At 37.8% G+C, this 25504-nt stretch overlaps 1 protein-coding gene across 15 annotated transcripts in view; it reads right to left on the bottom strand.

Annotated features, from left to right (window-relative positions):
* The window catches only part of NCKAP5 (NCK associated protein 5), a 362852-nt gene that overhangs the window by 31009 nt on the left and 306339 nt on the right, over positions 1-25504 (bottom strand). For 13 of the 15 annotated variants that reach the window (XR_007378680.1, XM_048953741.1, XM_048953742.1 and 10 more), the window contains 4 exons: positions 21404-25236; positions 20589-20766; positions 15790-15868; positions 1407-1721 (listed from right to left, as the gene is read on the bottom strand). Coding sequence is in view for 14 of the 15 variants with exons in the window: in XM_048953741.1 (XP_048809698.1) it covers positions 1407-1721; positions 15790-15868; positions 20589-20766; positions 21404-25236 (4405 nt within the window). In the remaining variant the exon portion in view is untranslated. Of the gene's footprint in view, positions 1-1406; positions 1722-15789; positions 15869-20588; positions 20767-21403; positions 25237-25504 lie in introns of those variants that run through there. The other 2 variants (XM_048953744.1, XM_048953753.1) reach the window with 2 other exon arrangements.

The raw sequence follows: 25504 nt of genomic DNA, 5'->3' as shown, positions 1-25504 counted from the left end.
AATTGAGGTCACACATGTGGCTATTCAAGCATGTAGCATATAATCTATAACTAAGATTTCTCTTCTGAATCCTTCTTAGCTGTACCATTAATTAACGGTACATTTATTTAAAATATACTAAGTACTAAAATATCTTTTATTTAGCTTTGATTTGAAATGAGCAGAGCAGACTGCAATAAGGCATACAATGTGTGTTTGCAGATTATTATACCATTACAACACCACAATGGGAATATTGCTTAATCAACTAGTTCTAAGGCGTTTAATTAGGATTCTGCTGTTATGCATCTGATGAACATATAAAAGAGACTTCTTTCCTCCTAGGCTCAATCTCCATCAGCTCATTAACAGAACACATATTTGATGGACTTAAACTAAGTTTAAACTTCATATTTAACCTTCCATGTTAATTATATGGAATCTCACTTATATGGACTCATGGAAGTTAAGCGCTCACAAGTTTTACAGGGGCAAATACGTTTGTTGACACAGTGCTAACAAGCATAACACCAATGACACTGCATTTGATCAAGATAAAAACAAAACAAAACACAAAACACACTCTTCTCCATGAAATCAATTACTATTAGTGTTTTTTCCCCCATGTCTATTGCACAGACTATGAAAAACTGCATTACAAAATAAATGCTGTGTGTAATGATTGGCATATATATTAGTAACTCAGAGGCCTTCAATATATTCAAAAAAAAGGTCAGTGGACATTTGTAAGGGATTGCACTGAGTTCAATGCAACTATGTACTAATATAAAGTTACGTGTTGATGCTTTGCTGGACTGTAAGTCTGTTCATTGCTTTGTCAGCTTTCCTTTTATAGTCCATAGTAAACACATACTTGGTAGACAAGTTAAAGTGAGGTACTTTACGTTCATATAAATAAATATATTTGTACCATGTAGTAAAAAAATAATAAGAGTTCCTTTGAGGCGCAGGCCATATATTCAGAATTTATGCATTGAGGCCAAATGAATATTTTGTCTCAATACAGCTTCAAAAGCAAGTCTTTGTGGATATGTCTTTTCTGTGTCACAACACAGCTATTCTTTGTACTTTGCTATAAAGTGTGATCCTGTATACTGCTGAACATCTGTATTCTTATTCAGTTCAAATTCCAAGGCTGGCATATGTTTTTTTCAAGTACTGTTTCTTGAGAAAACCATTTAAGTACTTAACACATTTTTCTTCCTTGGTTACAGATAAGCACTGTGCGTAACAAAATTTCCATACGGCTCAGGTCACAAACTTAACCTCACGCATTCCTAAAAGCAATATTTTCTGCACTGCATTTAACGTTTCTGTTATCAATCGTCATTATTATAGGACTTCTGCTTATCTAAACAGACATCGGGACAGAAATAATGCGATTTTCAGTGTAATTGACATTTTACCTGAGGAATCTGGTTTTGGAAGGCGACTCTGAAAAGGTCGTATACCTTTGGCAGTCATGGCTGGATCAGATGTTGAGTGACTAATTATGCTTTCCACAGACTCCTGACTCATAGCTGTTGAAGGCACTTCTCGCTCAAGAGTTTTGGCTTTTACTGAAGGAGCTGAAAGAAGAACTTGCTCAGACGGTGTGAGGGCTTCTGTTTCCAAGGTCGATTCCTGCTTAGACACGTGTCGCCCCGCAGATCGGTTCCCTGAGTCGGGGAGTGGGAAGGTTCCAATCCCGCTGTCCAGCGTTCTCATCTGGCAGCAAGACTCTAAGGGACAGGAAAACTCTGTGATGCGGTGGAGTGAAAGAAGTGGCTGGTTCTTAAAGACAGTAAAAGGGTCTATGGGAAATGAGGGCATCTTCAAGGTAAGGTTTCAAGGAAAGAAAATCATTTTGCATCTTGTGAGTATGCTGCTGTTATTTGCATGCTTTCAACATAACATATTTATTTAACTGAAAACAATGAAATACCATTTTCAGTTGCAATGAAACCAGCACACATCAATATGCTGAGACTAGCCTGCCACGGACTTAGGATGTGACAATGAATAGAAGGGGGATGTTCTGGAAAGTGAGGGCAGCTATTTTTAAATGACTTAGTTTGAAGACCCACAGAGAGGTTTCATCCAAATGTGAATTCTTACAGAAAATGAAGACTTATAAATTTCCCAGAGATGTTGGTCTCTCAAAACTTTCTCGAGAACTTGGATAGAAGGTTTTCCTTGTCACACTCTGGTTCAGCACATCCCACTTTCCAAAGTGCACATTTCACAACACCGAGCGAAGGATTTGGTTTGGAAGCAGTGTGGCTGTGCATAGCCTTCCAGCAAACATTACGAGAGTGTCACATCACTTGCCCTAGTATTTTCCATTCATTCCCACAGATTTATTTGTGTAAGGAGTAGACAATACTGAAGAAACCACAGTTCTTCTGAGAGACATGAAATTCAGAGAGGGAACAGCACTAATGGCTGGAAAACAGACATACATTAGGTTAAACACCTGGAAACATCCCTTGACAGTGAGATCTGCAGTCTGTGGCAAACACTCCCAAAGGAAGCAGAAGTATTTCCTTTGCTTGAATAATTTAAGTCCACACTGAATAAAAGACATACCGCAGTGAACAACTGTACTCTAGCAGGAGATGCAGAACATGACCCAATACATCTTTTCTATCTCTATATGTTCCTGAGTATTGATTTTTTCTATGATATCCTCATTTGTTATTTAAGTCTGTTGTAGTTAGCAGTTCTTTGTCAAGTCACATTCATTATTTTTTCCTCTGCAGTGTCCTAATACTGAGAAATTTGGAGATATTTTTCAGCTCACGGACAGGCAGTGCTCCAGCTAACAACTATCAGTCATCAAGCAAAGAAAATAATAGAGTAAGAAAGGACTTCCAGTAGTTTCTTCTTGACCAGAAGGAAGGTATCTATAGAGCACTGGTTATGTTGGAAAGGCAGAGCTCTTCAGAGGAGACATTGAGTAAACTGGAAGCACCACAGAAAAGAACATTCTAAAACCAATGATCTGATCATTCCCTGCCACCTGGGACCAGGAGGTTACAAATAAAATATACTGATGGATACCAGACACAATTATCACAAGCACATTATCTCTACTTGAACTGACTGGCACAAACTAAGTTTCTGTTTGAAGGTAGTAAAGCTGAAGAAGTCTGTATGTTACTGTGTCGGCCAATTTATCTTAATATTAAAAGCAAACAGCTACAAACAGGGAAACTTTATTTTAGATACCAAAAAATAGAAGAAAAAAAGAAAAACAGTCACAGATTGCTCTGCTTAAACCAGGCTTTCTCGATAAGGCTAGTAGCAAAGGGACTTATTTTCTACCAAAGCATCAGCTCACCTCAGGAAAGGCGTGCAGTTCCCCTATGTGCTCACCGCTACAGTTGGTTTGATATTTTCCTCACATAAGTTTTCAAGTTTTGGCTACAAAACTACATGATTGACATAAATTTCAGCTGAAACATTTGAGTAGCAACCAGAATTTTCCACAGAAAGCAGACATTTTCAAGAACAAAAATATCAGTCAAAAATAGCTCTGTATCAAGAACAGTTTCACTGGGAAATTTCCAGCAAGCTGTTTTCAGAAGTACCCTCAAGCCTTGAAAGAAGCTTTTGAGAGATATATAAGATCGAGTGGGCACAGAGCATCTACAACACTCGAAAGGATGCTAATCCCATCAGTAAAGGAAGACAGAAATCCTAACAATGGTCTTTCTTTAGATAGATCAAGATTTAAGCTATTAAGCTGACAAGAGTAATCGGTGAACATGTAACTTTTTTTTTCTGAAAAAGGGATTATCATTTTTCTAGTATTTTCAAACATGCCAAATTGTTAATTAATACTTTTTCTTTTTTTCATAATAGTATCTCAAATGTAATAAGTCTGTGCAAAACTGCTTGATCAGTTAATAAACATCTTTAAGCTACATGTGGCATTGGCAGGAAGAACTTAAACTACAGATGGCAAAACAGATCTCTTTATTTGCACATCCTTCTCTTCATCTGCAATGCTAAAGCATCCACAAAAAAAATGAATGTTTTCTGCCAAATCAGTGTCAATTTCAAGCAAATTATTCCTTTTGGGTTTACACCATCATTTGATCCAATTAGTCAAAGATGAATGCGTTAATGTTTTCTATCTGGATACAAAGCGTTACCAGTATCTAAAACTAAAAATGCCTGTAAGACTACTCTAGGTAAAAAATATCACAGCCCTGATATTCCCATAGGCACTGCACAGGTGAAATGGAATAACACACACTGAGGAACAGTTAACAGGAGGACTGTGCAGTGCATTTTTAAACTATGAGTCTGCAAGTGAACCTGAACAAAAAGAAATGTCTGCTTAAATCTGGGATTAGAGTTTACACCCATTTATAATAAAAATAAGAAAAAAAAAGCACAAAAATACAGACTTTACCAACTTGTTTGGTATTTCTTCTACTGCTTCTTTATAGTCAACCTTTTTTTTTTTTCTCAGAGATCTCTAACTTCAATATATCATTTCTCCAATTGTTTGACAGTTGTCTTCACAGTTGACCATAACCTCTGAAATGTATTTCCTAACTTGAAATACATAATTGCTGCTTCATTTCAATTCAAGACCCACCCTAAAACAAGTGAAAAATTAGCTGACCAACAATCCTGCCAATAACTCTGTTCTCTATTTCGACAGTTACCTATGGATTTTTTATTTTTTATTTTTTGCAATAAACACTTCCAATCTCCTATCAGCATTTAGGTCCCTTCCTTGCACACATGGGAATATTGGTGGCAAGTAACAGGGTTGTTACTGAGAATAAATGAACTGGAAAAAAAACCTGGATAATGTTTGAAATTTTGTATTCTACATCTGTCAGAGTCCATTAAATACAGAGGCCTACATGCATTTTCCACCTGGGGATGTCCTACAATGGATGACTGCTGGAATAATCTCTCTGTGTTATAGTGGCATACCTACTAAAAATCTATACACTTTTCACAGTAGACAAGATATTAGAAATATGATTTTAGTCCTTTAGAAAGGACTTTGGAATCTTTAGAATACAAATAACGAGACTTCTAGTTCACGTGAAGAGCAACATCAAGCTCTGTATAAAAGGTAATTAACTGCAGCCCAGTTACAACCTGGCTGCCAACGAGGCCAGCCTAGAAATATTTTGGGAAGCCATCCTGCTTCTTTTATGGCTGTATGTCTCTTTGATTTTACATCTGTCCTAGCCAATATGCCTTATACATTTGCAACTGTGTTTAAGAAATCTTGATAGATGAGCACAAGTTGAGAAGAAAGAAAAGACCTCATATCTGATGCAAGGAGTGAAACCAAGATAAGCAATGTGTCTGCAAAAATGCAGAAATGTGGCTTTTCCAGGAACATTTTTTCCTTAGAACCTTGAGACGCAAAGGCTGGAAACCAGCAGTAGCACACTGTCTAAGGAACATCTTATTGGGGACTGCTCATTCAAGGCATGGATGGATGCTTTCCTTCATTTCTTACTTCCTAATAAGAGACCTATCCTATTGTACACACAAAACAGCAAAACCTAAAAAAGGAGCATTCATTATTTACCCAGGTACTGACTGTGGGCTGCCTCAGCCATGCCTTCTCCATGTAGCAACAGGCCTATCTCTTTCCCACTTTATGCTTCAGTTCGTTGTACTAATACTGAGAGCTAATAACGCCTCCCTGTTAAAGAACGATATCATAAGAATAAGGATCCTAGGACTTTTGCAACCAGTATATAACCACTCTGCAATTGCTTCAGTGAGCAATGCTTGTGTAGGAATACCCCAAATCAATTCAGCCACCAGCTATTTAGGAATCTGTTCAGAAACTACGCTGCAAAAGACTTCCAAGAAGCATTACAATCATTATTTTTGCTATTACTATTAGAGGTAGCTAAGCTGACTCTAGTTCGGGAACAACTCCGTTAGTCCACAGTTGAAAAAGAGTCAAAGTCACACTTAGCATCCCAGATAAATGGGCTGCACACGGTGTCCAAGAGTGCATTTGCTGCTGGTATTATTTGGCTGTTCCACTGATGGTCTGTGTTCACTGACTGGTGCATTTGAAGCTCTTAAGGATAAAGGAGAGGAATCACTGATTTACCCGCTCTCAAATAGCTCGTATAAACTGGATTTCAGTTTCACTCACCTTGAGACATTTTCTTTGATTTTCTGTTCCCAACACACAGGACTAGTGACAGTGCTTAGCCATAAATGCTCTCTGTGGTAAATACAGACTAATTAATAAGTGCCCAGGAAGCTCTGGGTTTTGCAAATGCAAAGAAGAACATATGATATTTATTTTGTTTATTTTAGTAGCAATTGCTTTTTGTTTATTAGTAGAAAACAAGGCTGAAATTAAAGCCACATGAATATTAAATGAGGCTTTAAATAATTTTTTTTTTTAGTTCTGCCCTGCAGATGGCTTTACTTAAGGGTACTGGCAATGAACACTCAGATATATACACGCAAACCTGAAACAGACTGCTTTTATTTCTTAATTAATGATGTGAAAACTCATTAACAACACAGAGAGTTTTGAGTGACTTTTAGGTAAGCTACAATTTTTATCCTCAATATTCAAGTACAGCTCTTCCAAAATAGCTGAATCACAGTTAAAGCAGCTGCATCAAGGCAGGAGCTGGTGAGAAACCGTATGATTTAAAGCCAGAATGAACAGAATTTTCCTTCAGGAACTCCATTTATTTTGGGGAAAAAAAAAAAACCCAAAAAACGTGCAATGTTAAATGCTGTTCCAAAACCACCACTGGTATAAGCATCTTGAAACAACATACCGGGTCTCTCATGATGGTTTCTTTCTGAAAAGCCTAGTCTTTTATGATATGCCACGATGGCTAATCAAATGTCAACAGTTCAGGTCTCTGAATTAAGGTACAAATCGAAGCTCCCTAGACTCTATAAAAATGGAAAAGATAGCATCAAATTAGGAACTGGATCCATCCTCAGAGCAAATTTAGAAAGACATATGCTGACACATTTTTCACAGAAATCCTCCTAAATTGTGTTTTCAGAACAGGACCACAGAGTCTGTATAAATCCATTCGAAACAAACATTTAAAGTAACTCAAAATACACTCACACAAAATGCTATTCAGTTTGTTCAGCTGTATTGCAGGTATATGAATTAGAGTTAATAGGAAATGCATGAGTGAAGCTCCATACACATATGCCTACAGACAGCTCCAGCCAGAAGCAAAAGGTATGTAAAATGGAAATGTTTCAGAGGGACTCAAAGTAGCATAGAGAACATCAGTGTACCAGCAATCTGGACTAAGCACGATAACCAGGTACAGCCCTGATTTGAGTGACAAAAACAAATACAGATTGGGCCAGACTGTAAATCAGTGAAAATCAACACAGCAGCATTAACTTCAGAGCTGAAGAATCTGACCATTCTTTTTAATTGACATTTTAAGCCTGAATGAGACCAGCACATTCTCAGTATCTTGAATAATAATTAGATTGCATCCTATATACAGTACATAGAGAGACACACTTCTACTCCTTCTTGTGACAAAATATAGCACTTCTGGGTGAATAAATGTAATGACAAAAGAATGAAATTAGCAGAAAATCATTTTACCTAATAAGAAAGTGTTGATTCAAAATATGAATGCTCTCCTCAGAAGAATACAAGCTAGATAATGGGCTGCAGCAGTGCTGCCGAACAACTGGCAATTAGACAAGTGCTATGTGTACTACCTGTTAAAGAACAAAGAAACAATCTGTCTTTGCCAGGCTGTGAAGAAGGTAAGCTTACAAAAATTAGAAGACACTAACGGATGTTCGTTTCTTATTGATATATATCGGCAAGGCTCTCCATCATCTTCAAGCTACATAAATAGCAATTAAAAAAATACACGGAAAGTTTCAATCTATTATCATAGACTCCTTCAGACCATCATTTCAAAATTAATCCCTCCAAGTGCCGAAAGAGTGAAGAACACAGTACAGCAGACTACATTTGTCCCATTCCTATAGGGCCAGACCAACATAATGCTGTTTCAGTCTGCAGATTAGCCTGTTCACATTCTGTAATCTTGCTCAAAGACCACACACTAATAAATTTCCAGAAGCAACTCAGAAGGAGAGGATATTTAACCAACTCTATGCACAAGCGTATGGCTTGCTTTGGATGAGCAAGCCCTGGGCTAGAAAACAAGACATTGCAGAATGCAGAATCCTCCACACGCCATGGAAGGCCACTCAACAGCATGACCACTCCAAATTATCAGTAACGAGAATACTGGAGGATAAGAACATAGGACTGCTCAATATTGTGCAAAACCTCCCAGAGAAATGGTGCCTCGGCCATGAACCTATTTAGAACCACAAATCTGAAGCTACTCAGAACCAAAACTATGAAGTCCCTGAGCAGAAAGAGGCTGGACTAAAGACCTCTAGGGCCCTTCCAACCGATGTGCTTCTAGGGATATGTTGCTACACACAAAACAGTTGCTCTAGTTGTTCTTGCAGAGCTTAGTGGCTATTAAACAAGATTTCCCCTTAATGATGTCTTATTTCAGCTACTTCAGCTCACTGTGGATTTAATAGCTGCCTCTCAGGCTTCAAATGCAGATAGGGCTTTAGAAAATAGCTTTGTTATTGAAGTACAAATAAATGCATGCATTCTTACACTATTGCTCATGCATATGGGATTCATGAAAAATCCAATACCTTATCACCACTTGTGTCAAACCATAACATTTCTCAGTATGCAGATTCCAAGTAAGAGACTTACACTGGAAAATTGTTCACTGATAGCTGGTATTGTTTTAGGGCTTTTATAAACAGTAACCTCACACTCATTTGTAGAGACTTCTCGATACTCCACAGTTTTACTGGGTAATGATGGAGAAGATAAAACAAACATTTTTACTTTATCTGATCATGTGTAAATGAATGAACCAGTCCTGTATCACTGATAAGATGATTGCTAAATGGTTCTTCTCAACTTCTAACAATGGCCTGATGAAAGGAATTAACACTGACAGCGGTAAGTTGTTTTCTCAGGCACTGAGGCTTCATGACAAGAGAGATTTCTTTTGCGGTCAAAAGACATTTTATCAGTTGAATATTCTTCTCCATTAAATGCATTAGAGGCATCCAAGGATTTGCCTGACATTTAAACAACTTCTGGATTATCCGTTTGCCTCTCCACAGTGATGTGGATCACCTCTCTTTACTGAATGCAAAGGCTGTAATGCAGATCAATTTGTTCACCATCTTTCCTCTGTCACTTATTCCGTTACATTTATCTCAGTAATTCATTACAGACCTCACCTAATCTGCCTCCAGGTTTTGAGGATTCTTTAATGTGAATGAGTTTGTTCAAATATGTCAGACTTAATGGACATGTTTTAGGATGATGCATGTCAGGCTTAATGTATTTACCATATTAATCAAGCTTGCTTCCTTCACATCTATTTCCATTCCCTGAGAATGAGAAAACATGAATTAAGTAATTATTTACTTACTACTACAGTAAAAATAACCGAAGCTTATATAGCCTACAAAAATGGTGGATGAAACCAAGTCTTCTCCTTGGCAGAGGGGATTGTCCAGTCTTTCTAGCTCTTCTATTGGAAGCTTAGCACAAGCTTATTAAAAAAGCAGACAAACCACTATTGTTCACACCAAGCTGTGGAACAGACCATTGAATAATTTATATAAATTCAGCACTTTCAGTATGTACATCAAATGGCACATTTAGAAATAAAATTTGAAACTTACTTTTTCAGTTCCAGTGCACATCAGATCTAGATTTTAGAAAGAAACCTAGGCCTATCCAAGACAAAAAAGGCAGTTTATATGAATAAGGATTTGTTAACTATGAATAGTATCAGTATGACAGAAAAAAGGCAGCCTTCTATATCATGGTTTAGATTCATGGGAAGCCGGATAATCAGCAATACTGGGACACTAAATTAAGGTTTAGAGTGACCACTTGTTTTAACCAGTGCAGTAGAACAGGCATGAGGGAAAAAGTGAAAAATAATGCCTTGGCAGTGAATGAATGTATTTGTTGGAAAATCACACTGAAAAATCAGAAAGAAGAGTCAGAGATGAATGAATTCACTTGAGGTATTACAATGAACACAAATTCTTTTCCCTATAGAAAAATCTGTTTAGGAAGTGGGTTTTTTTGTTTGTTTGTTTCTGTTTTGTTTTTTTTTTTAATTATAGTATAGATAGCTTTATAGTATGGCTACTGGATGCTGGATCAGATGCAGTATCAGAATACACAGATATGGTTGTCATCTTCAGTGATTTCATAGCTTGATACAAATAATTATAATGCTGGCATTTCATTTCAAGTAGAACCCACTTCCATCTACAACACTTTATATGTCCTGTGTTGTTATCACTGTATCTTCAAAATTGCTATCAAGTTGCTTGCAACTTCTCTATAAAACTTGCTGCCAAGGATGCTCCTGTTTTTTATTGAAAATACAGTTGAATCATTTTTCTTTCATGTATACGAAGCTTAAAGTGGTGGACTTGAAAATACAATGCAACATGTAAAATACCACCAACCAACAAATGTTCCCCTCTGGAACATAAGGAATCCATGGAATTTAACCAAACAGTCCCTTAAGAAGAAAAAGAAAATCTTTAAAAAGTTGCTTAAAAGACAGACTTTCCTTTTTTTCTGACCAGACTGCCTCTAAATTAAACTGCAAAACCCTTCTGCAAGGTTGTTCTTGTAAAGCAGAAAGAAAGATGACAAAGTCTGCTATAAGGCAGATGATTATCAAGAACATTAATGGAACCGAGCACTGGGCTACAGCAGAACTACAAAAGAACTCCCTGACCTCAGTGCATGTTTTTGTTCTACCACAATGTAGCAAAGTCTACAACACACTTTTAATGTTGCTTTGGTAATGCAGACGCCCAACCCTCCATCCAGCTTGAGACCTTCCAAAACCTTTTTAAGAATCTGCAGGCTTTTTCTCTGTATTGTAAAAATGACAATATCTACAAGTTCCCCTTTAATGCTGGACAAATCAATTCTAAGCAAGTGACCTGGACCTCCAATGAAAATTTAACAGAAATTAGACTCAAGTCTTTCTTCACAGTCTGAAAAATTCTGCCTACACTTATCTTCATAATATTTACCTGTCTCTGAATTTCACCTGATATACTTGAAATAAACAGTATGGGTCAATGCTACAGACGGATCATTTCTTTCCAAGGACTGCAAATATTTCTACTGTGGATTCTAACTCCTGTCAGGGAATTAACTCCCCATACAACTTCTGTAGGGAGTGTAGTTGTACTTAGAGTAGACCAGACAGAACCAACAACAGCCAGATACATTTTGGATTACTACTTCTATTTCTTGCATTATCAAGTATAGTATGCACAATGCTAACACAAACTCTAGATCTATTGAGAATTATCATCATTTCAACTTATCTTTACTAGTAATGTCATTCCAAGTACCAAGAGGACAAAACCTACCTCCAGTGCTGTCCCTGATGTCAAAGCTCAACAGGCTTTCATTAAAGAATGAAATTGGCTCTTTAGTTCAATCAGTGGCATACAAAAGATAACATTTTGAAGCCAAAAGTTTCCAGTTCAGTAGAACAATTCCTCTAGATGAACTTGTCATGCTTACGCATCCCTGAGCTCCAGTGCTTTAGACCTAAATTGCTTATTTGATTGATGTAGAGACTGCTGAGAATAAATTGACAACTCCTATATGGCTAATAAAGATATTTACACACATAAATATTTAGGGTAGGTTTCGTTTACACATAAGGAAGAAACTCCTCACTGTGACTATGGTAAGGCATAGGAACATGTTACCAGTGAAGCTGTGAGTGCCCCATCCCTGGAGGTGCTCAAGGCCAGGTGGGACGGGGCCCTGGGCAGCCTGAGTTGGTGGATGTCAACCACCCCATGGCAGGGGGTTGGCACTGGTGGGCTTTGAGGTCCCTTCCAACCTAAGCCATTCTACGATCCCACATTGCCTTTATTTTAGACATAACATTTTTGGTGTAACTGTGACTGTATGCCATAGAATTTCCATTTTAATTTGTCCATAGGAACAAATTCTTCAATAAGTATAACTTGTTTTCTTGTGCTGTGATTTTCTGTGTTTTTTTTTTTTTTTTTTTCCCTTGGAGTTGTTTTTCAAAGAAATCTCTTAATACATTATAATGAATAGAATCACACTTTTACAGGAGTGAAACATTAAACTCTGACTAATGCATTTTTCTTCCCAAGATGTCCAATTGTTAACCTGTCTGTGTAAAGGTGTCATTTGTAACTCTCTCGAATATTTTTGGCTAGTGGGAATGGGAAAATTCAAGACTGGATGTAAACACTGAATATTCTATTCCACGGGGAGAAACAGAATTCTTTTCCTTTGTGAAACGAAGGCTTTTTAATGTTTACATTAGAGCAATACTGTCAGGAGCTTGACACCTTCAAGCATTGTATTCAATAAAGGAATTTTATTTATATGAATGTCTTGAGACCCTGCTGCACCCGTCTGAGCTAAGGAGTCTGTCATGACATAAAGGGAAAGTCAACCTTTTTATCACATCCTTTCTCTTATTAGGTACTTTAACATTTCCCCCTTCACACACTTTTAAAACCAAACTACTTTATTGCAAAAGGCATGAAGAAAGAGCTCTGAGGATAAAATACTCCTGGATTTTCAGATCTCTTGTTTGTGAGAAGAGCTGCCACATTTGGTATCCTCACTGACAAAAACAGAGTTATGTTTTTAAAAGTTTATAGTCGTTCTACAGATGTGCTTAAGCAGAATATAACAATATAATTGACTGTTTCGTGTGGAAATGATGTCTTCCTGAAATACAGGTATTCCAGATGAGAAATTTTATATTACTACACATTCTTGTACTCTTTCAATGCAGCAAAACCAAAGAGTCAGCAAAGTATGTAAATTTGTTTAGATCACCAAATGACAGTAAACTAAAAACTAGCAACTGGCAATTCATGCAGAGTATCTCCATTAGGAAGTGATGAATAAGCAATGTCTTACACAATACCAACTTTGAAGACTACTCAGTTACACACATCCTGTTCATCAGCTAATTGGGGAAAAGTGGTATCAATTTAAGAATTTTACACTAACAACTACAACAGCACTTATCTTTAACAAAGAATATCTCTCCTGCTTAATCATAGCCTTTCTACATCTGTTACATATTCTGCTCCATTTAGTTAACATTTTAGAACAAAACCAGCAGAACAAAGTCATTAAAATGCAGCTACAAAACAAAACTTGGTTTTTTTAAAATGACTGTTTATGATGGTGAGGAATTCAGACCAGTAAAGAACTGATTTACTGCCCACTGCAACTATCAAGATGTTAAAGATCCCTACTCCACAAGAATCTCAAATACTGTAAAACTACTCCATGAAAAAGAACAATAACATAGGAAGCATTACTTTTGGAGCAGCCCTCATAGTTTGTAACACAGGAAGTTGAATTTGTCTCTCTCTCATCTCACATAATGCTCCTTACAAAACAAACAAACAAACATTGTGTGTGTAAAACTTTGTACCAGAAAAATGCAGGAATGTCTAGGAAGGACTTTGGTTAAAGAATCTGAACCAGACCCAGAAAAGTTTGCTATCCATAAAGAGCAGTGTGGATATACAGCAGCAAAACTCAGTGCAGTATGAAACACAGCCTGATGAGAGGGGCATAAAACACAGTAAGATGCTGATTTAGGAGTACTCGGGAAGTGCAGTTAGATCCATGCTTTCAATTTCCCTGCCTTGCCCTTGTCCTGGTGAAGTAACGACTTGACTCAGTGTGCTTGTGCCAACAAATTTGCTCAGACTTGTATGATTTGTTCTATGCCAATACTACCTATTGCACATAATGACTCTCATCAACAGAGTTTCTTGACTTTAATAACCAGATCCTCACAGCAAATTCTTAGTTAATCCAGATGTTTTAAAAAGGCAGAACAGGGGTAAGTTGTATCCTGCATTAAGCCTTTAAGAGATGGCATTGTCCAGGTAAAAGAAGCTGATTTTGTAATCCAGATGATGGAAAGCTCCTCATTTGAGCTACATGCGTTTCACAAGGACAGCACTGCCTGGCTACTGCAGTGCCACAAACTGTGGACTTGCACAGACCTGGGCCACAGATCTATTTATCACTCTACCCATGTCACCAGTCCTGAGAAATGGCAAAGGAAAACATCTTTTGGCTAAGAAAGAAGGTGCATTGCTGCACAGGAGGGCTATGTTCACAGTGATGACCTCTCCCATCTAACTGAATGAACTCAAGGCCCAACAGAAGCCACCCCAATCCACAACGACTACGTTGTGTCAGAGACACAGTTTGGGTGCATGAGGGATGGGGAAAATATAAACACTATATGACGACCCATTGACTAATATATGAAAATACATAGTGAATAGCTCTTAGTAACAGCTACCAATTATACAGACAAATGACAAGGAAGCACTGGAGTCTTTTCAGGACAGGGCTGTGCAAATAGCTTTGTTTTCTTGATCTGTAAAGCTGGATTTAAAAAATAAAACCAAATATTTCACATCAATTCAAAGAAAAAGTTTTTAGAACTTTTGGTTCAGGATTGAGTGCAAAACAATTTGGAAAATTTTAGGTGATTCTTGTTTGGGCAACCTCTGGTAACAGAAAGAAAGGAGCAAACATTTCACTTTTCAGGACTTGCACCTATCCAGTTGCAGAATCCCATCATAGTCTTATACTGCATTATTCAAAGTTCTTACTATTTAGCTATTGCAACAGAGCCAAGGTATGGTTCAGTTTCAAAGACTTTAGGGATCTCTGCTGCAAAGACGACAGATTTCATTTGGTTGATATCAGGATTGAAAAGGTTGTACAAGTCAATAAGGCATGTAAATGTTACCCCAAAGTAAAATGTGTTTCAACACAATACCTCTTGTTCAGCCTAACTTGCTGGGTTGACAGCATTAGTGAAAAGAAAGAGCTTCTGGCTAACATAATCACTGACTGTCCTGAAAACACTGAATCAAATTTTAACTACAGTTACAGTCTGCCTGCAAAGGGAACTTGCTAAGGGAGATTTTTCTTTCATTCAGTATCAGAACCTTATAGTGATGACATACTGCTCTAACTCAGATCTTAAAAAAAAAATTTCTGCTTTGTCCTCCACTGCTTATTAGATATTTTAAGAAGCACTGAAAGTTCACCTGCGTTAAAAATTAGAGTGTGTCAATCATGAAAAAGGGCTGATGGTGCCACCCTCCTAAAAAGCACATAGCAAAGACAGCTCATTTTCAATAACAACTTCAAGGTCTGCTGAACAGACACCTGGTTTGCTACTCATACTGGGACAGTTTATCACAGTAATTATTCTGCTATTTGGAACTTTATTCTGAACTCTACTCATTCAAGGATAGACTGCAGGGTTACAGTACATCAGTATTATTCACGCTGAAAGCATCGTGCACAACAACCTTAGAGTTAGACCACTATATGTAACCCACTAGTTTTGGAGACTGAAATGGTATTTCACAGCCAGACTCTTAAGAGTCCTTCTATTAAGCACTGCTTTGATCCACAGTTGGTAACGATCCACAGATGAGTATGTACATACTCATCTTTTACACAGTTGTGAAATCCAACTACTAAAACCAGAGCTAAATGAATGCTAAAACTGACATCATGTGGGCAAACAAATAAAATAATGAGAATTACACTTTTTTTTTTTTTCTTTTTTTTTTTTTCCCCCCCAGGAACTGAGACAGCAATAAAATCCGGTGTAAAATATAATGTTGTACCTATCACATGACTCTGACATGTAGTCCTTGTCATGGTGTCCTCCTCTTCTTCTTGCAGGTTTTCTGTGACTACGTTAGCCTGTACAAAAGTGAGGAACATCTGTGACTATGTTTATGTTGCTTCATGATAATTACAGAATATATCTTCAGAAATAAACCGAAGTATCAATGCAGGGTAACTAATATACTTCAGTAGACAGCCTGTCCCATTCTATTAACAATATCAGAAGATGACAACTTTAGCTCCATTAAAAGTCACAACATGCAGCAGTCAAAAAGTACCCCTGGAAAACGAAATTCTTCTAAAAGAAAATTCTTTTTCTTCTTTTTTTTTCCCCTTGATAAAGAATTACACTCAAGACTGCCAATCTTGTACTTGTTTTTCTACAGAAATACCATGTTTGAGATTCTATTCCAAAAAAAAAAGCAAACTTATGTGATGTAAAATCGCTGTAATTCAATTTCCAATCATTTAACTTTGGCATTTCTGTTTCCACATCTATTTAAAAGCATTTTAATTGCTAAACAGAGAAGTAACTTGAATTTAAGAATGCAATAAGAGCTCTTAAGTCAAACTCTTTAAATCTTAAAGTATGTGATCAGGGGGAGAGAAGTGATCCTGCCCCTCTACTCTGTGCTGGTGAGACCTCACCTGGAATAGTATGCCTAGATATGGCGTTCTCAACACAGGAGAGATTTGGACCTGTTAGAGTGCATCCAGAAGAGACATGCACAAATGATCCAAGGGATGGAATACCTTCCCTATAAGGACAGGTGAGAGAGCTGGGGCTGTTGAGACAGGAGAAAGCCCTGGGGAGACTTGATAGTGGCCTTTCAATATCTAAAGGGAGGGGAGGGGTTATAAGAAGGGGACAAACTGTTCAGCAGGACAAGGGGAAATGCTTTCAAACTAAGAGAGAGGGGATATTTAGACTGGATAAAAGGAAGAAGATTTTTTTTGCAATAAGGGTGGTGTGGTACTGGCACATGTTGTCCAGAGAGATGGTGGAAGCCTTGGAGGCATTTGAGATCAGGCTGGACCAGGCTCTGAGCAACCTGACTGAGCTGTAGATGGCCCTGCTCATTGCAGGGGAGTTGCACCAGATAACCTTTAAAGGTCCCTTCCTATTCAAAAGATTCTATGATATTCAAACCCCCTAGATTGTTCTGTTCCTCTGCAGTCCTATTTAGAAAGCATATATATAAGGTATCTTCATACAACAGAGTGAAAGCCCCCTGTATTACACTCCATCAGTGGCCATAATTCAGATCCAGGGACATATTTTTCTGCTGTAGTCTCTAAATCAAACAGCAATAAAGATACCTGCAGGCTGCAGAGAAAAGGAAAGCCAGGGCTGCAGAAAAAAATATTGCCAAGATCTCAGAAATCTTAAATTGCTTGCTAATCACTACCTGCAGTTTTACTCCACTTACACCAAATTCCTTGTAACATTAAATATATACTCTAGTCTAAATCAGCAGAATTTATTATAATTTGCATGGCATAACTTTGATCGTTGTCCATACTTGTCTGGCTTACAGAAGTAGCCCTATTGACCCCTGGTGACTAGCCTCAGTAAGACATGGAAAATTCTCTATTTATAAAAGTGCATTTATAATCTCTTAATCCCAGATATTTGATTTATTCTGAAATGAGGCTCTTTAGGCTATGGAAAATGAGGAGAGTATGTACTCATCTGACATCAAATTATGAATAAAACAATTTCTCACATGTGCAGACCATACGGCAGTCTGTGGCTTGCTACTGATGTGACATTTCAGGATATTAGATAGATTTCTGGATGTTCCCCAAACACACTGAATTACAGACAGGCCCTGCTGTCCAAAACTGGTGTCTTGATTTTGGTGCCACACTTCCACTTCACAAAGCAAAGCCCAGGGCTTCTCTAAATTACACTGGGCTGTAATAAAATCACAAAGATGAAATGAAGCAGCGCAGCACAAAAATGATTGTATCTCACCTTAAGCTTCAGCCAAGGACATGAAAAAGTATCAGAGAACGTGGAATATCCTTGGTGTGAGCTAAAGGATTATGTATTTCTGCTGGCTGGCCTTTAGAGCAAAGAGCTTTTCTGATGAACACTAACGGGAAGTGTATCCCTTTGAAGGTGAATGCACATGGCTGCCAATGGTGGAATATCGCTTTTTCCATAAATTCAGTGGCAGTCAAGCAATAGTGTTCCTTGTATGAACAGAAATCAGAGGTAACTGGTGCGTATGTTATGGCATAATAGTGCCCCAAGCCTCTACCTTTATATAATTGTCAAAATAAAATGGGCTTTAAAGGAAAAAAAAAAACCAAAAAACTACTGTATAAAATTAATGTTAAAAATGTTATGGCCAAGATTTAAAGTAGTAGATACATGATACGCAGTTTCTGCACTGAATGCACTTTGCTTTGTTCAAAGAAGAAAAACAAGTCCTCTTAGTTTAGGACTTTCCAAAAGATTCATGTTGTTTTCTCCAAAAGCATTCATTTTGTGATTTTACAAGCAACAAAATGCACAATAGCCATTCTGCCACATGCGACAGTTTTCAGTCACAGCTATCTCCCAGTCCTCTGCAATCTGCTTCAAAGGTAGCAGACACCAAAGGATAACTGAAAATGATCGTAATAAGATGCGTGCACTTTGAATTTACGACTCTCTATTGTTTTCCTGGCACGAGCTTGGAGGGCGAGATGAAATCTCACATACTGTGGAGTCTTACGGTGCATCTCTTCCCTAAGTTAGCAGTGAGAAAAGTAAGCATCTTTTTATTCTCTTTATTCTAGATGTTTTCAGCCTTTTAGCATGAGGTATTTCTTTCAGAAACTGAATGACACAAAACCAAAACAGGAAACTCACAAAGATGAAGCACATAATGTAACTCAACTCAAAAAACAATATGAAAAATACTTCCATTCTCAGTGAACAAAAGAGTGAATGGTATAGCATAGGTAATGCCTTTTCCATGTCACAACTATGTCCTGTAAGGCTAAACAGAATAAAGATGATTTCTTCATTATTTATGTACATTAAGAACAATCTTTGTAGTTCCCTAATAAAATGAAGTGTCTCATTTAGGACTATTATTGCTGCATTTAGAAAGATTTCACAAATTGATAGACAAAAAGCACAGCAAATTATTGCAGCATTAGAAAATAATAAGAACGGAATTGTAGAAGCAATGTACAGAGTTTTTCATACTTCTGTACATTGAAGATATACCCTAAGCTGTCAGGACCATATTAAATGGAGCATAGTTAAACTGAGTGGTTCTGATAAGGGGCTCTGCTTTGCTATCAAAGTTCTAGATCAGTTGGATTGAATTTCCTGCATATTGCACATTTCCACACTTTCATTCTCTCTCTTTCCTTTCAGTGACACTACAAGGACAGCCTTAGATATGCTTATAATTTGTGGTTTTATAATGCAGGAGACATCTACATTTTCAAAGAAGAGATGATACCACAATAGTCAGGAAGGAAAAGTTTTCCAAAACATTCATTCTGTGCATGTTCCCCATAAGTTTTACAAAATGACCTTGTGGACACTCTTAAGGAAGACATTTGCATTAAGTAAAAAAACACTTGCCTGAAGCTGATACTTTAACCTTAAGCATCCTAAACAACAGCAGAGTTGTTCCATTTCCTGTTATGAAGCCCTTTGAAATTTCTTTTATCCTTGAACCACGTCCCAAAGAATTTTTATTCCTAATTCTCCCAAGTGAAATAGTTGCATGTGTTGTACTCCCACAATTCGGCTTTATCACAACAATAAAAAAAACAGCCTCAGATTCATGCTCAGGATATATATTTGGCATAAATTTTCAGATTATTTTGTGAAAGTAGTGATTATTGGTAAGAATTGTCACAATAATATGGTCTGATACCAGGAATGAGATAAGAACGCTCAAGAAGTTAAATCACATAAGATCAAGTTAAAGCATCTCTGTACTCCTCGAGCTTGAACTTTAATGCATTGTTGGAAAGGCACTTGCTAGGCAAGAAATTGCTCACTAAATTCCATGGTTTATTACTAAAAGCTTCCCAAGGAAGGGCATCCATTCAGTCTGACTTCAGGCTACAATCCTAGACTATGAGTATACACTTTTCAAGGTACAGAAAAGTCAGACACACACACAACCTTTCAAGTACCAGCATTAAGCAGCTACCGGAAAATAAAATGATTTTTCTTCTAAATTGCACCATTCCTACTTGCTGGGTAAATTAAATAATCAGGTGTAGTTAGTCCCTTCCTGAAACATAAAACTAGCTATGAGGCATTAACAGGGAGATATGCTGTGGTACGGAGCCATGGGTCAAATATAAGCTTTTGCTTTTGGAAAATTCCCTCTTAAGTGATGAATATTCCCAAATGTGGTCAAAAGCTTCACCTTTTCCCTGTGAGTGTTGCACTTGTTAGGCTTAATGCTTCCTATAACACTCAGAGTAACGTTCAACGCTGGCAGGCATGCAATTTTCAGAGAAAGGGGAAAAAATGGAAAAATGGAAAATGGTCCCATTATTTCACTGTATCACAGTATGATTATAACATTGCTGTGCATGTATCTCCACTGAAATTGAATTCCCAGAAGAAGCAGTAGGGTCTTCACAACTAGCTCTGTAATCTGGCCTATACTCAAGCTGCCAACTTTTGTATTAATTCACAGTTCTCTACCTACACAAAATCATATATAAACAGTTATTATCCTGTTTATCTGTACTGGCAATAAGGAGGAGCACATCCAGAAGTTAAAAAGACGGTAATAATGTTTTCATGGACTAAAGCACTTACCAGGGTCTGATTCTGCATTTCCATATCAGCTTTCGTGTTGCTGTTTTTCTTGTGGTTTCCTTGAGAGCTGATAGAGTTGCTGTGAAGAGAGGAGCCCTGGGAGCTGCCCTTCGACACACTCCTGTAGGAAACATTATTTGATCCACTTTCTGTCTGCTGAGCTGCTTTCTTATCAACTCTGCAGGTAGAGAGTGATTCCTCTGATAAATTACATTGCCCTTCTTCAATCACTCCACTTTTCCATTCCTTTAATGTTTAAAGTAACCTCTCTGTATCTTTCTGTCTCTAGACCTTTGAGTGATAAATGTTTCTAACTAGCCTTGATCAAATCTGTCACTTGCAATTTCAGGTAATATATCAATTTAGTCTTGCACATATAATGATTTATTTTATATTTAGGACTGCTGGGGGGCAAATGTGAAAACACAGTATAGCAATTGCTAAGTTTTCTTGTGACCAAAGGTTATGGTAGGCAGAAATGTAACTAATCCTGATTAATTCCCAAATTTACGTTTGCTGGTTGCAATACATGAAAATGGAAGACATTAAAATATGCATCTAAGTATCCTCTGATTTCAACATATCACCTGCCTACATTCTGGATTTCTGGAATCACCTGTAATTTGCCGTTCTATAATATCAAAGACCTTTGGTTTGGTTAACAAAATAACACGAACATAATTACCATCACCTTAAAGTCCTGATAGTTTACAAAGCGGTTGTTCAGTGCATTCTTAGCCCTAAGGACAACATACGTTCAACTTAGAGTCTAAGGATGCTCTAAAACTTACAGTGCACAACAAAACATCCCATACCTGTTCAAAAGCTCTTTCATAAAACTGTCTTTTGGTAAGTATGTAGCTGAGGTGGACCCTCTGATTTGTTCACATCCAATCTTGCCAGATGTGCTTCGTGATGGCTTCAAAATTTTAAACTCCACAGCATCATCTAAAAAGTCCCCGCTGTCCGTTTTCCTGTTAATTTCATTTTCCACTTCACAGTGTTGTTCAGTTTGCTTTTTTTCTTTTCTTCTCTCTATTTTTGACTGCTTAATTCCAAATCCTGAAACTCTTGGTTCTTTTTTTTCTACCTTTGTTTTAGGAACATCGGGTTTCCTGCTGCTCAGTGCTGGCAGCTTACTCTTCCGAAAGCCAAACCAACTAGCTATAGAGGGCCCAGTCTTTTGTTTAGTCTCTACAGTGGGAGATTTGTTTTGTTCCTGACCCTTCTGGACATTTTCTTGGATGCACAACATGACCTTCTCCTCTATTGTAGGTTGTAGAGCAGGTGAACTAAAAACATCAGTAACATGAGAGGCTTCTGCTAACTTTAAAGACATCTGCTGTCTCTGTGATTTTATTGCTTCCAGTTTATGTGGACATTTTATTCCACCCAAGCTATGAAATGATGAAATCTGTTTGGAAGATACAGTCGCTGGAGCATCTAACTCCAATTCTGCTGGCAAAACACTTTTTTTATTTAGAGCTTCGTGTTTTAAATTTTCACTGCTTTTCTCACTCTGGACAGATAGACTGCGTGCATCTTTCACAGAAAATGATTTGTTTCCATCATATTTTGAAGTGTTTCGAAACGAGTCTACTTTTGGAGATGATCTGAATGGCAGTTTGCTTGGGCTTCCATGCTGGTTATTGCTATTATTTCCAAGAGAACCTTGTCTAGAGTAAGAATTTTCTGTGTTTTTTGAAGTATTTGAAAGAGTCTCTTGTGTTGCTGCTGACCCAGGAATGACCTTGATTTGAAGTCCTTCCATGGCTGAGTTCTGCCTTGTTAGAGAATTTCCTCTGTCAGAAGTGTTTGTAATGATCTGAGTCCGTACTTTTCCAAGACCTTCTGTCACAAGGGCAGATGACTTTTCTCCTGTATGAATGCTGAAACTCTGACTTCGAGCTTTCGCTCCATTCATGCCCAGAGCTGGTTTCAAGTGTGACTTGTTGCTAGAAGAAAAAGATCTCTTAACTAATTTTCTTTCTAATTCATCTACTCTGTCTACCACCAAGCTATCATTTTCATGTGAATGAGGTGATGCCGTATCCATACTAAGTCTCACAGTAAAATTATCTTTTATTTCATTATCAGACTTAGAGTCTTTTAATTCAGCACCCATTGCACTTTTGGTGGCTGCACATTCATTTTGCTTGTACTTACTTGTACTCACGTGGCTTTTGGAAGCTGCATTTATACTATCTTTTTCCTGCTTCCCTGGGACAGTGGAGCTCTTTCGGAGAAGTTGAGGAGATTTGACAAATAATTTCAGTCCTACAGGAAGACGGGTTTTCACTCCTTTCTCATTAGAGTTTTGTGTCGCATTTGCAGTGTCACTACCATGAAACAGTGTTGACAATGGAGAATTATTTACCTGAGATAGCAAGGGCTCACTCGCACTTGTTGTATGACATTGAGGAGTTGCTGGGAGAACGTTTGGCATCTTTTGTGGCTGATCAACCCCACTGTCACTGGAAATATCCTTCTTGCTGGAATGTGCTTCTTGTGAAGTTATTTCCAGTGATGGACCCAGAGGATTGGACCTGCCTGTCTGAGAATCTGTGCTCAGAAACTCACGGTTCCTGTGGAGACCCATCTGATTAGTGTTTTTTAGGCAGACTTGCTTTGTGAAAACTTTGGAAAGTCCTTGGCATGCACTACGGGGTTGCTGAGATATACATTTATTTTGCATAATTGCTTCAGAATTTTCTTGAAGGTAAGATAACTCAATTTTGGCCCCAGAAGATACACTTTTTGCTTGCATATCACGACCAGATTGATTATGGATGCCAGAGTTTGCAGTTCCCTTTAATGATGATGATTTCAGTATATTTTTTGCTGTTTCACCTGAAATAGCTCCTCCTAACTTCATAGCTACAGGTGGTGAATGACCATAATCAGGCCGAATCAATAGGGATGTTGACCTGCCTGGAGGAAGGGGTGGGGATGGCGACCTGGCTTCTACAGTTGCTAAATCATTATTAGAGTCTCTAGTTGGAGGTTCTCCATAGTCAGTAGGCTCTATAAGGTGCTGAGGCAACAGTGGTGATGCTGGACTCTGACTCTTTGGGTACTTTGTCCCATTGCCTCTGCCCGGACGCTTTGAGCTGGGCAGGGGGTGGGCAGGGGGCTTTGGAATCTGGAAGTCGACTTTTGAATCAAAATTACGAGGTGGACTTTGTGCCTTTTTGAGTCTTGAAAGCTTTACAGGTGGCAGAGCAGGTGATTTTTCAAGGGTTGCAGAGGTCACTGATGTAGCTGCAGGTGCCTCCTCACTCTCTGTCATCTTGTTTTTTTGTGGAGAAAATTTACCTCTGCTGGGTATTTTAGTCAAGATTGGCTTTTGATTGATTCCTGCATGAACAATGGGGCTTGAATTGGTCTTGTATGATACATCATACACTGGCTTCACTGTTTTTTGTTGTGGGGCATTTTGCAGTATTACTCTTCCACACGGTGAAGATTCACTGCAGGTCATGGAGACAACTGTATTTTTATTCCCTGTATTATCTTCGAGAGGCTGTTTCTTAGTTTTGTCTTCAGGTCCTTCCAAAACAGTGTAGTCTCTAGCATTTGCTCCTGTCTGCAAATTAGCTATTCCCTGAGGTATAAGTTCAGTATATTCTGCACTGGACCTACTTTCTGGTTGGTTGATTGATATCTCATTTCGTGTTACAGTGACAACTCCAATTTGATGTGAGCTGAATTCAATGGGCTCACCATCCTCAGCATCAAATATTACTGTAATGCACTCTTCAGAAGAAGTCTTTTTTATGACTTTTTGTTGTTTAATGAAATTACATGTCTTTGGCCTAATATCTGAGTGAACAGATGTCTGTCCTTCCTCTTTGTCACTAGGTACAAACTGAGAATTCTCCGTGACTACGAGCTCGTCAGAGTTCTTTGTGTACTTCTCAGTAAAAGGAGTTGCTAATAAATCTGATGGACTTTTCTCATCACTGCTTTCTATATGCAATTCATCCAAGACTTCATTGTCATCAGTATCTGAAAGCTGAAAATTAAGGTCCTTCCAGCCTATATTAGCAAGGCTTTGATCTAACTGTAAATCAGGCAGCTTTGTTCTGGTGCATGATTCTACTTCCGCCTGAAATCCACTGACAAAACTAGTCAATTTTTCTGGTCTTTCCTTTGAATTAAAATATGAACTTCTTTCTGGAAAATGTTTCCTATTAGGATCCCAGTGAAAGAGACTGTCAGAAACACTGTGAGTTAATTTATTACAATAGATCCTGCAGTCTTTGCTTGGTAATTCCTGCAGCAACAATAAAGATGAAGAATCATCATCCGCATCATCATGTGAATCTGAATCGTAAGAGAAAGTTTTGTTATGTTCAGTGCAAATACTTCCTATTTCCATTGGCTTACAGTGAGTCTGCTCATGATGGCTGCCACATTTAACTCCAGGGGAATATATTCCTTCGTTGGAGTTCATGCAATCTTTGTAACCCCATTTCGATATTACTGAAGGTGATTCAAGTAATACTTTTTGCCTCTGTAATTTCTTCAGTCCTTCTAGGATATGGTTTTCCTTGATACGAGTTGGAGGCAGATCATCTGCAGGACTAGAAAGGTTGCTTGGGAGTGAAGAACCAATGCTTATTCTTTTATCCCAGCTCACGGATGACTGTAAAAACAAAATAAAACTCACATATTATTCACAATTGCTTTTAATAAGAAATGTTACAATTTTATTAAAGAAATTTAGGAGCACATAGTACATTCTATTTTATTCATTGCTATTAACAGCAATCTTCTTTCTTAATATAGGACTTCATACTGGTGTGAAGGCCACAGTGGAATTAAAACCTTTAGGAAGAAAAATGTGAATGGAAGGATTAAGATAAAGAAGGAGAAGAACAATTTGGATTGTGAAAAACAGAATAAATGTCAGA

This window comes from Lagopus muta, chromosome 8 (assembly GCF_023343835.1).
Source record: "Lagopus muta isolate bLagMut1 chromosome 8, bLagMut1 primary, whole genome shotgun sequence".
NCBI classification, from domain to species: Eukaryota; Metazoa; Chordata; class Aves; order Galliformes; family Phasianidae; genus Lagopus; species Lagopus muta.
This window is presented reverse-complemented; position numbering and strand designations above follow the sequence as displayed.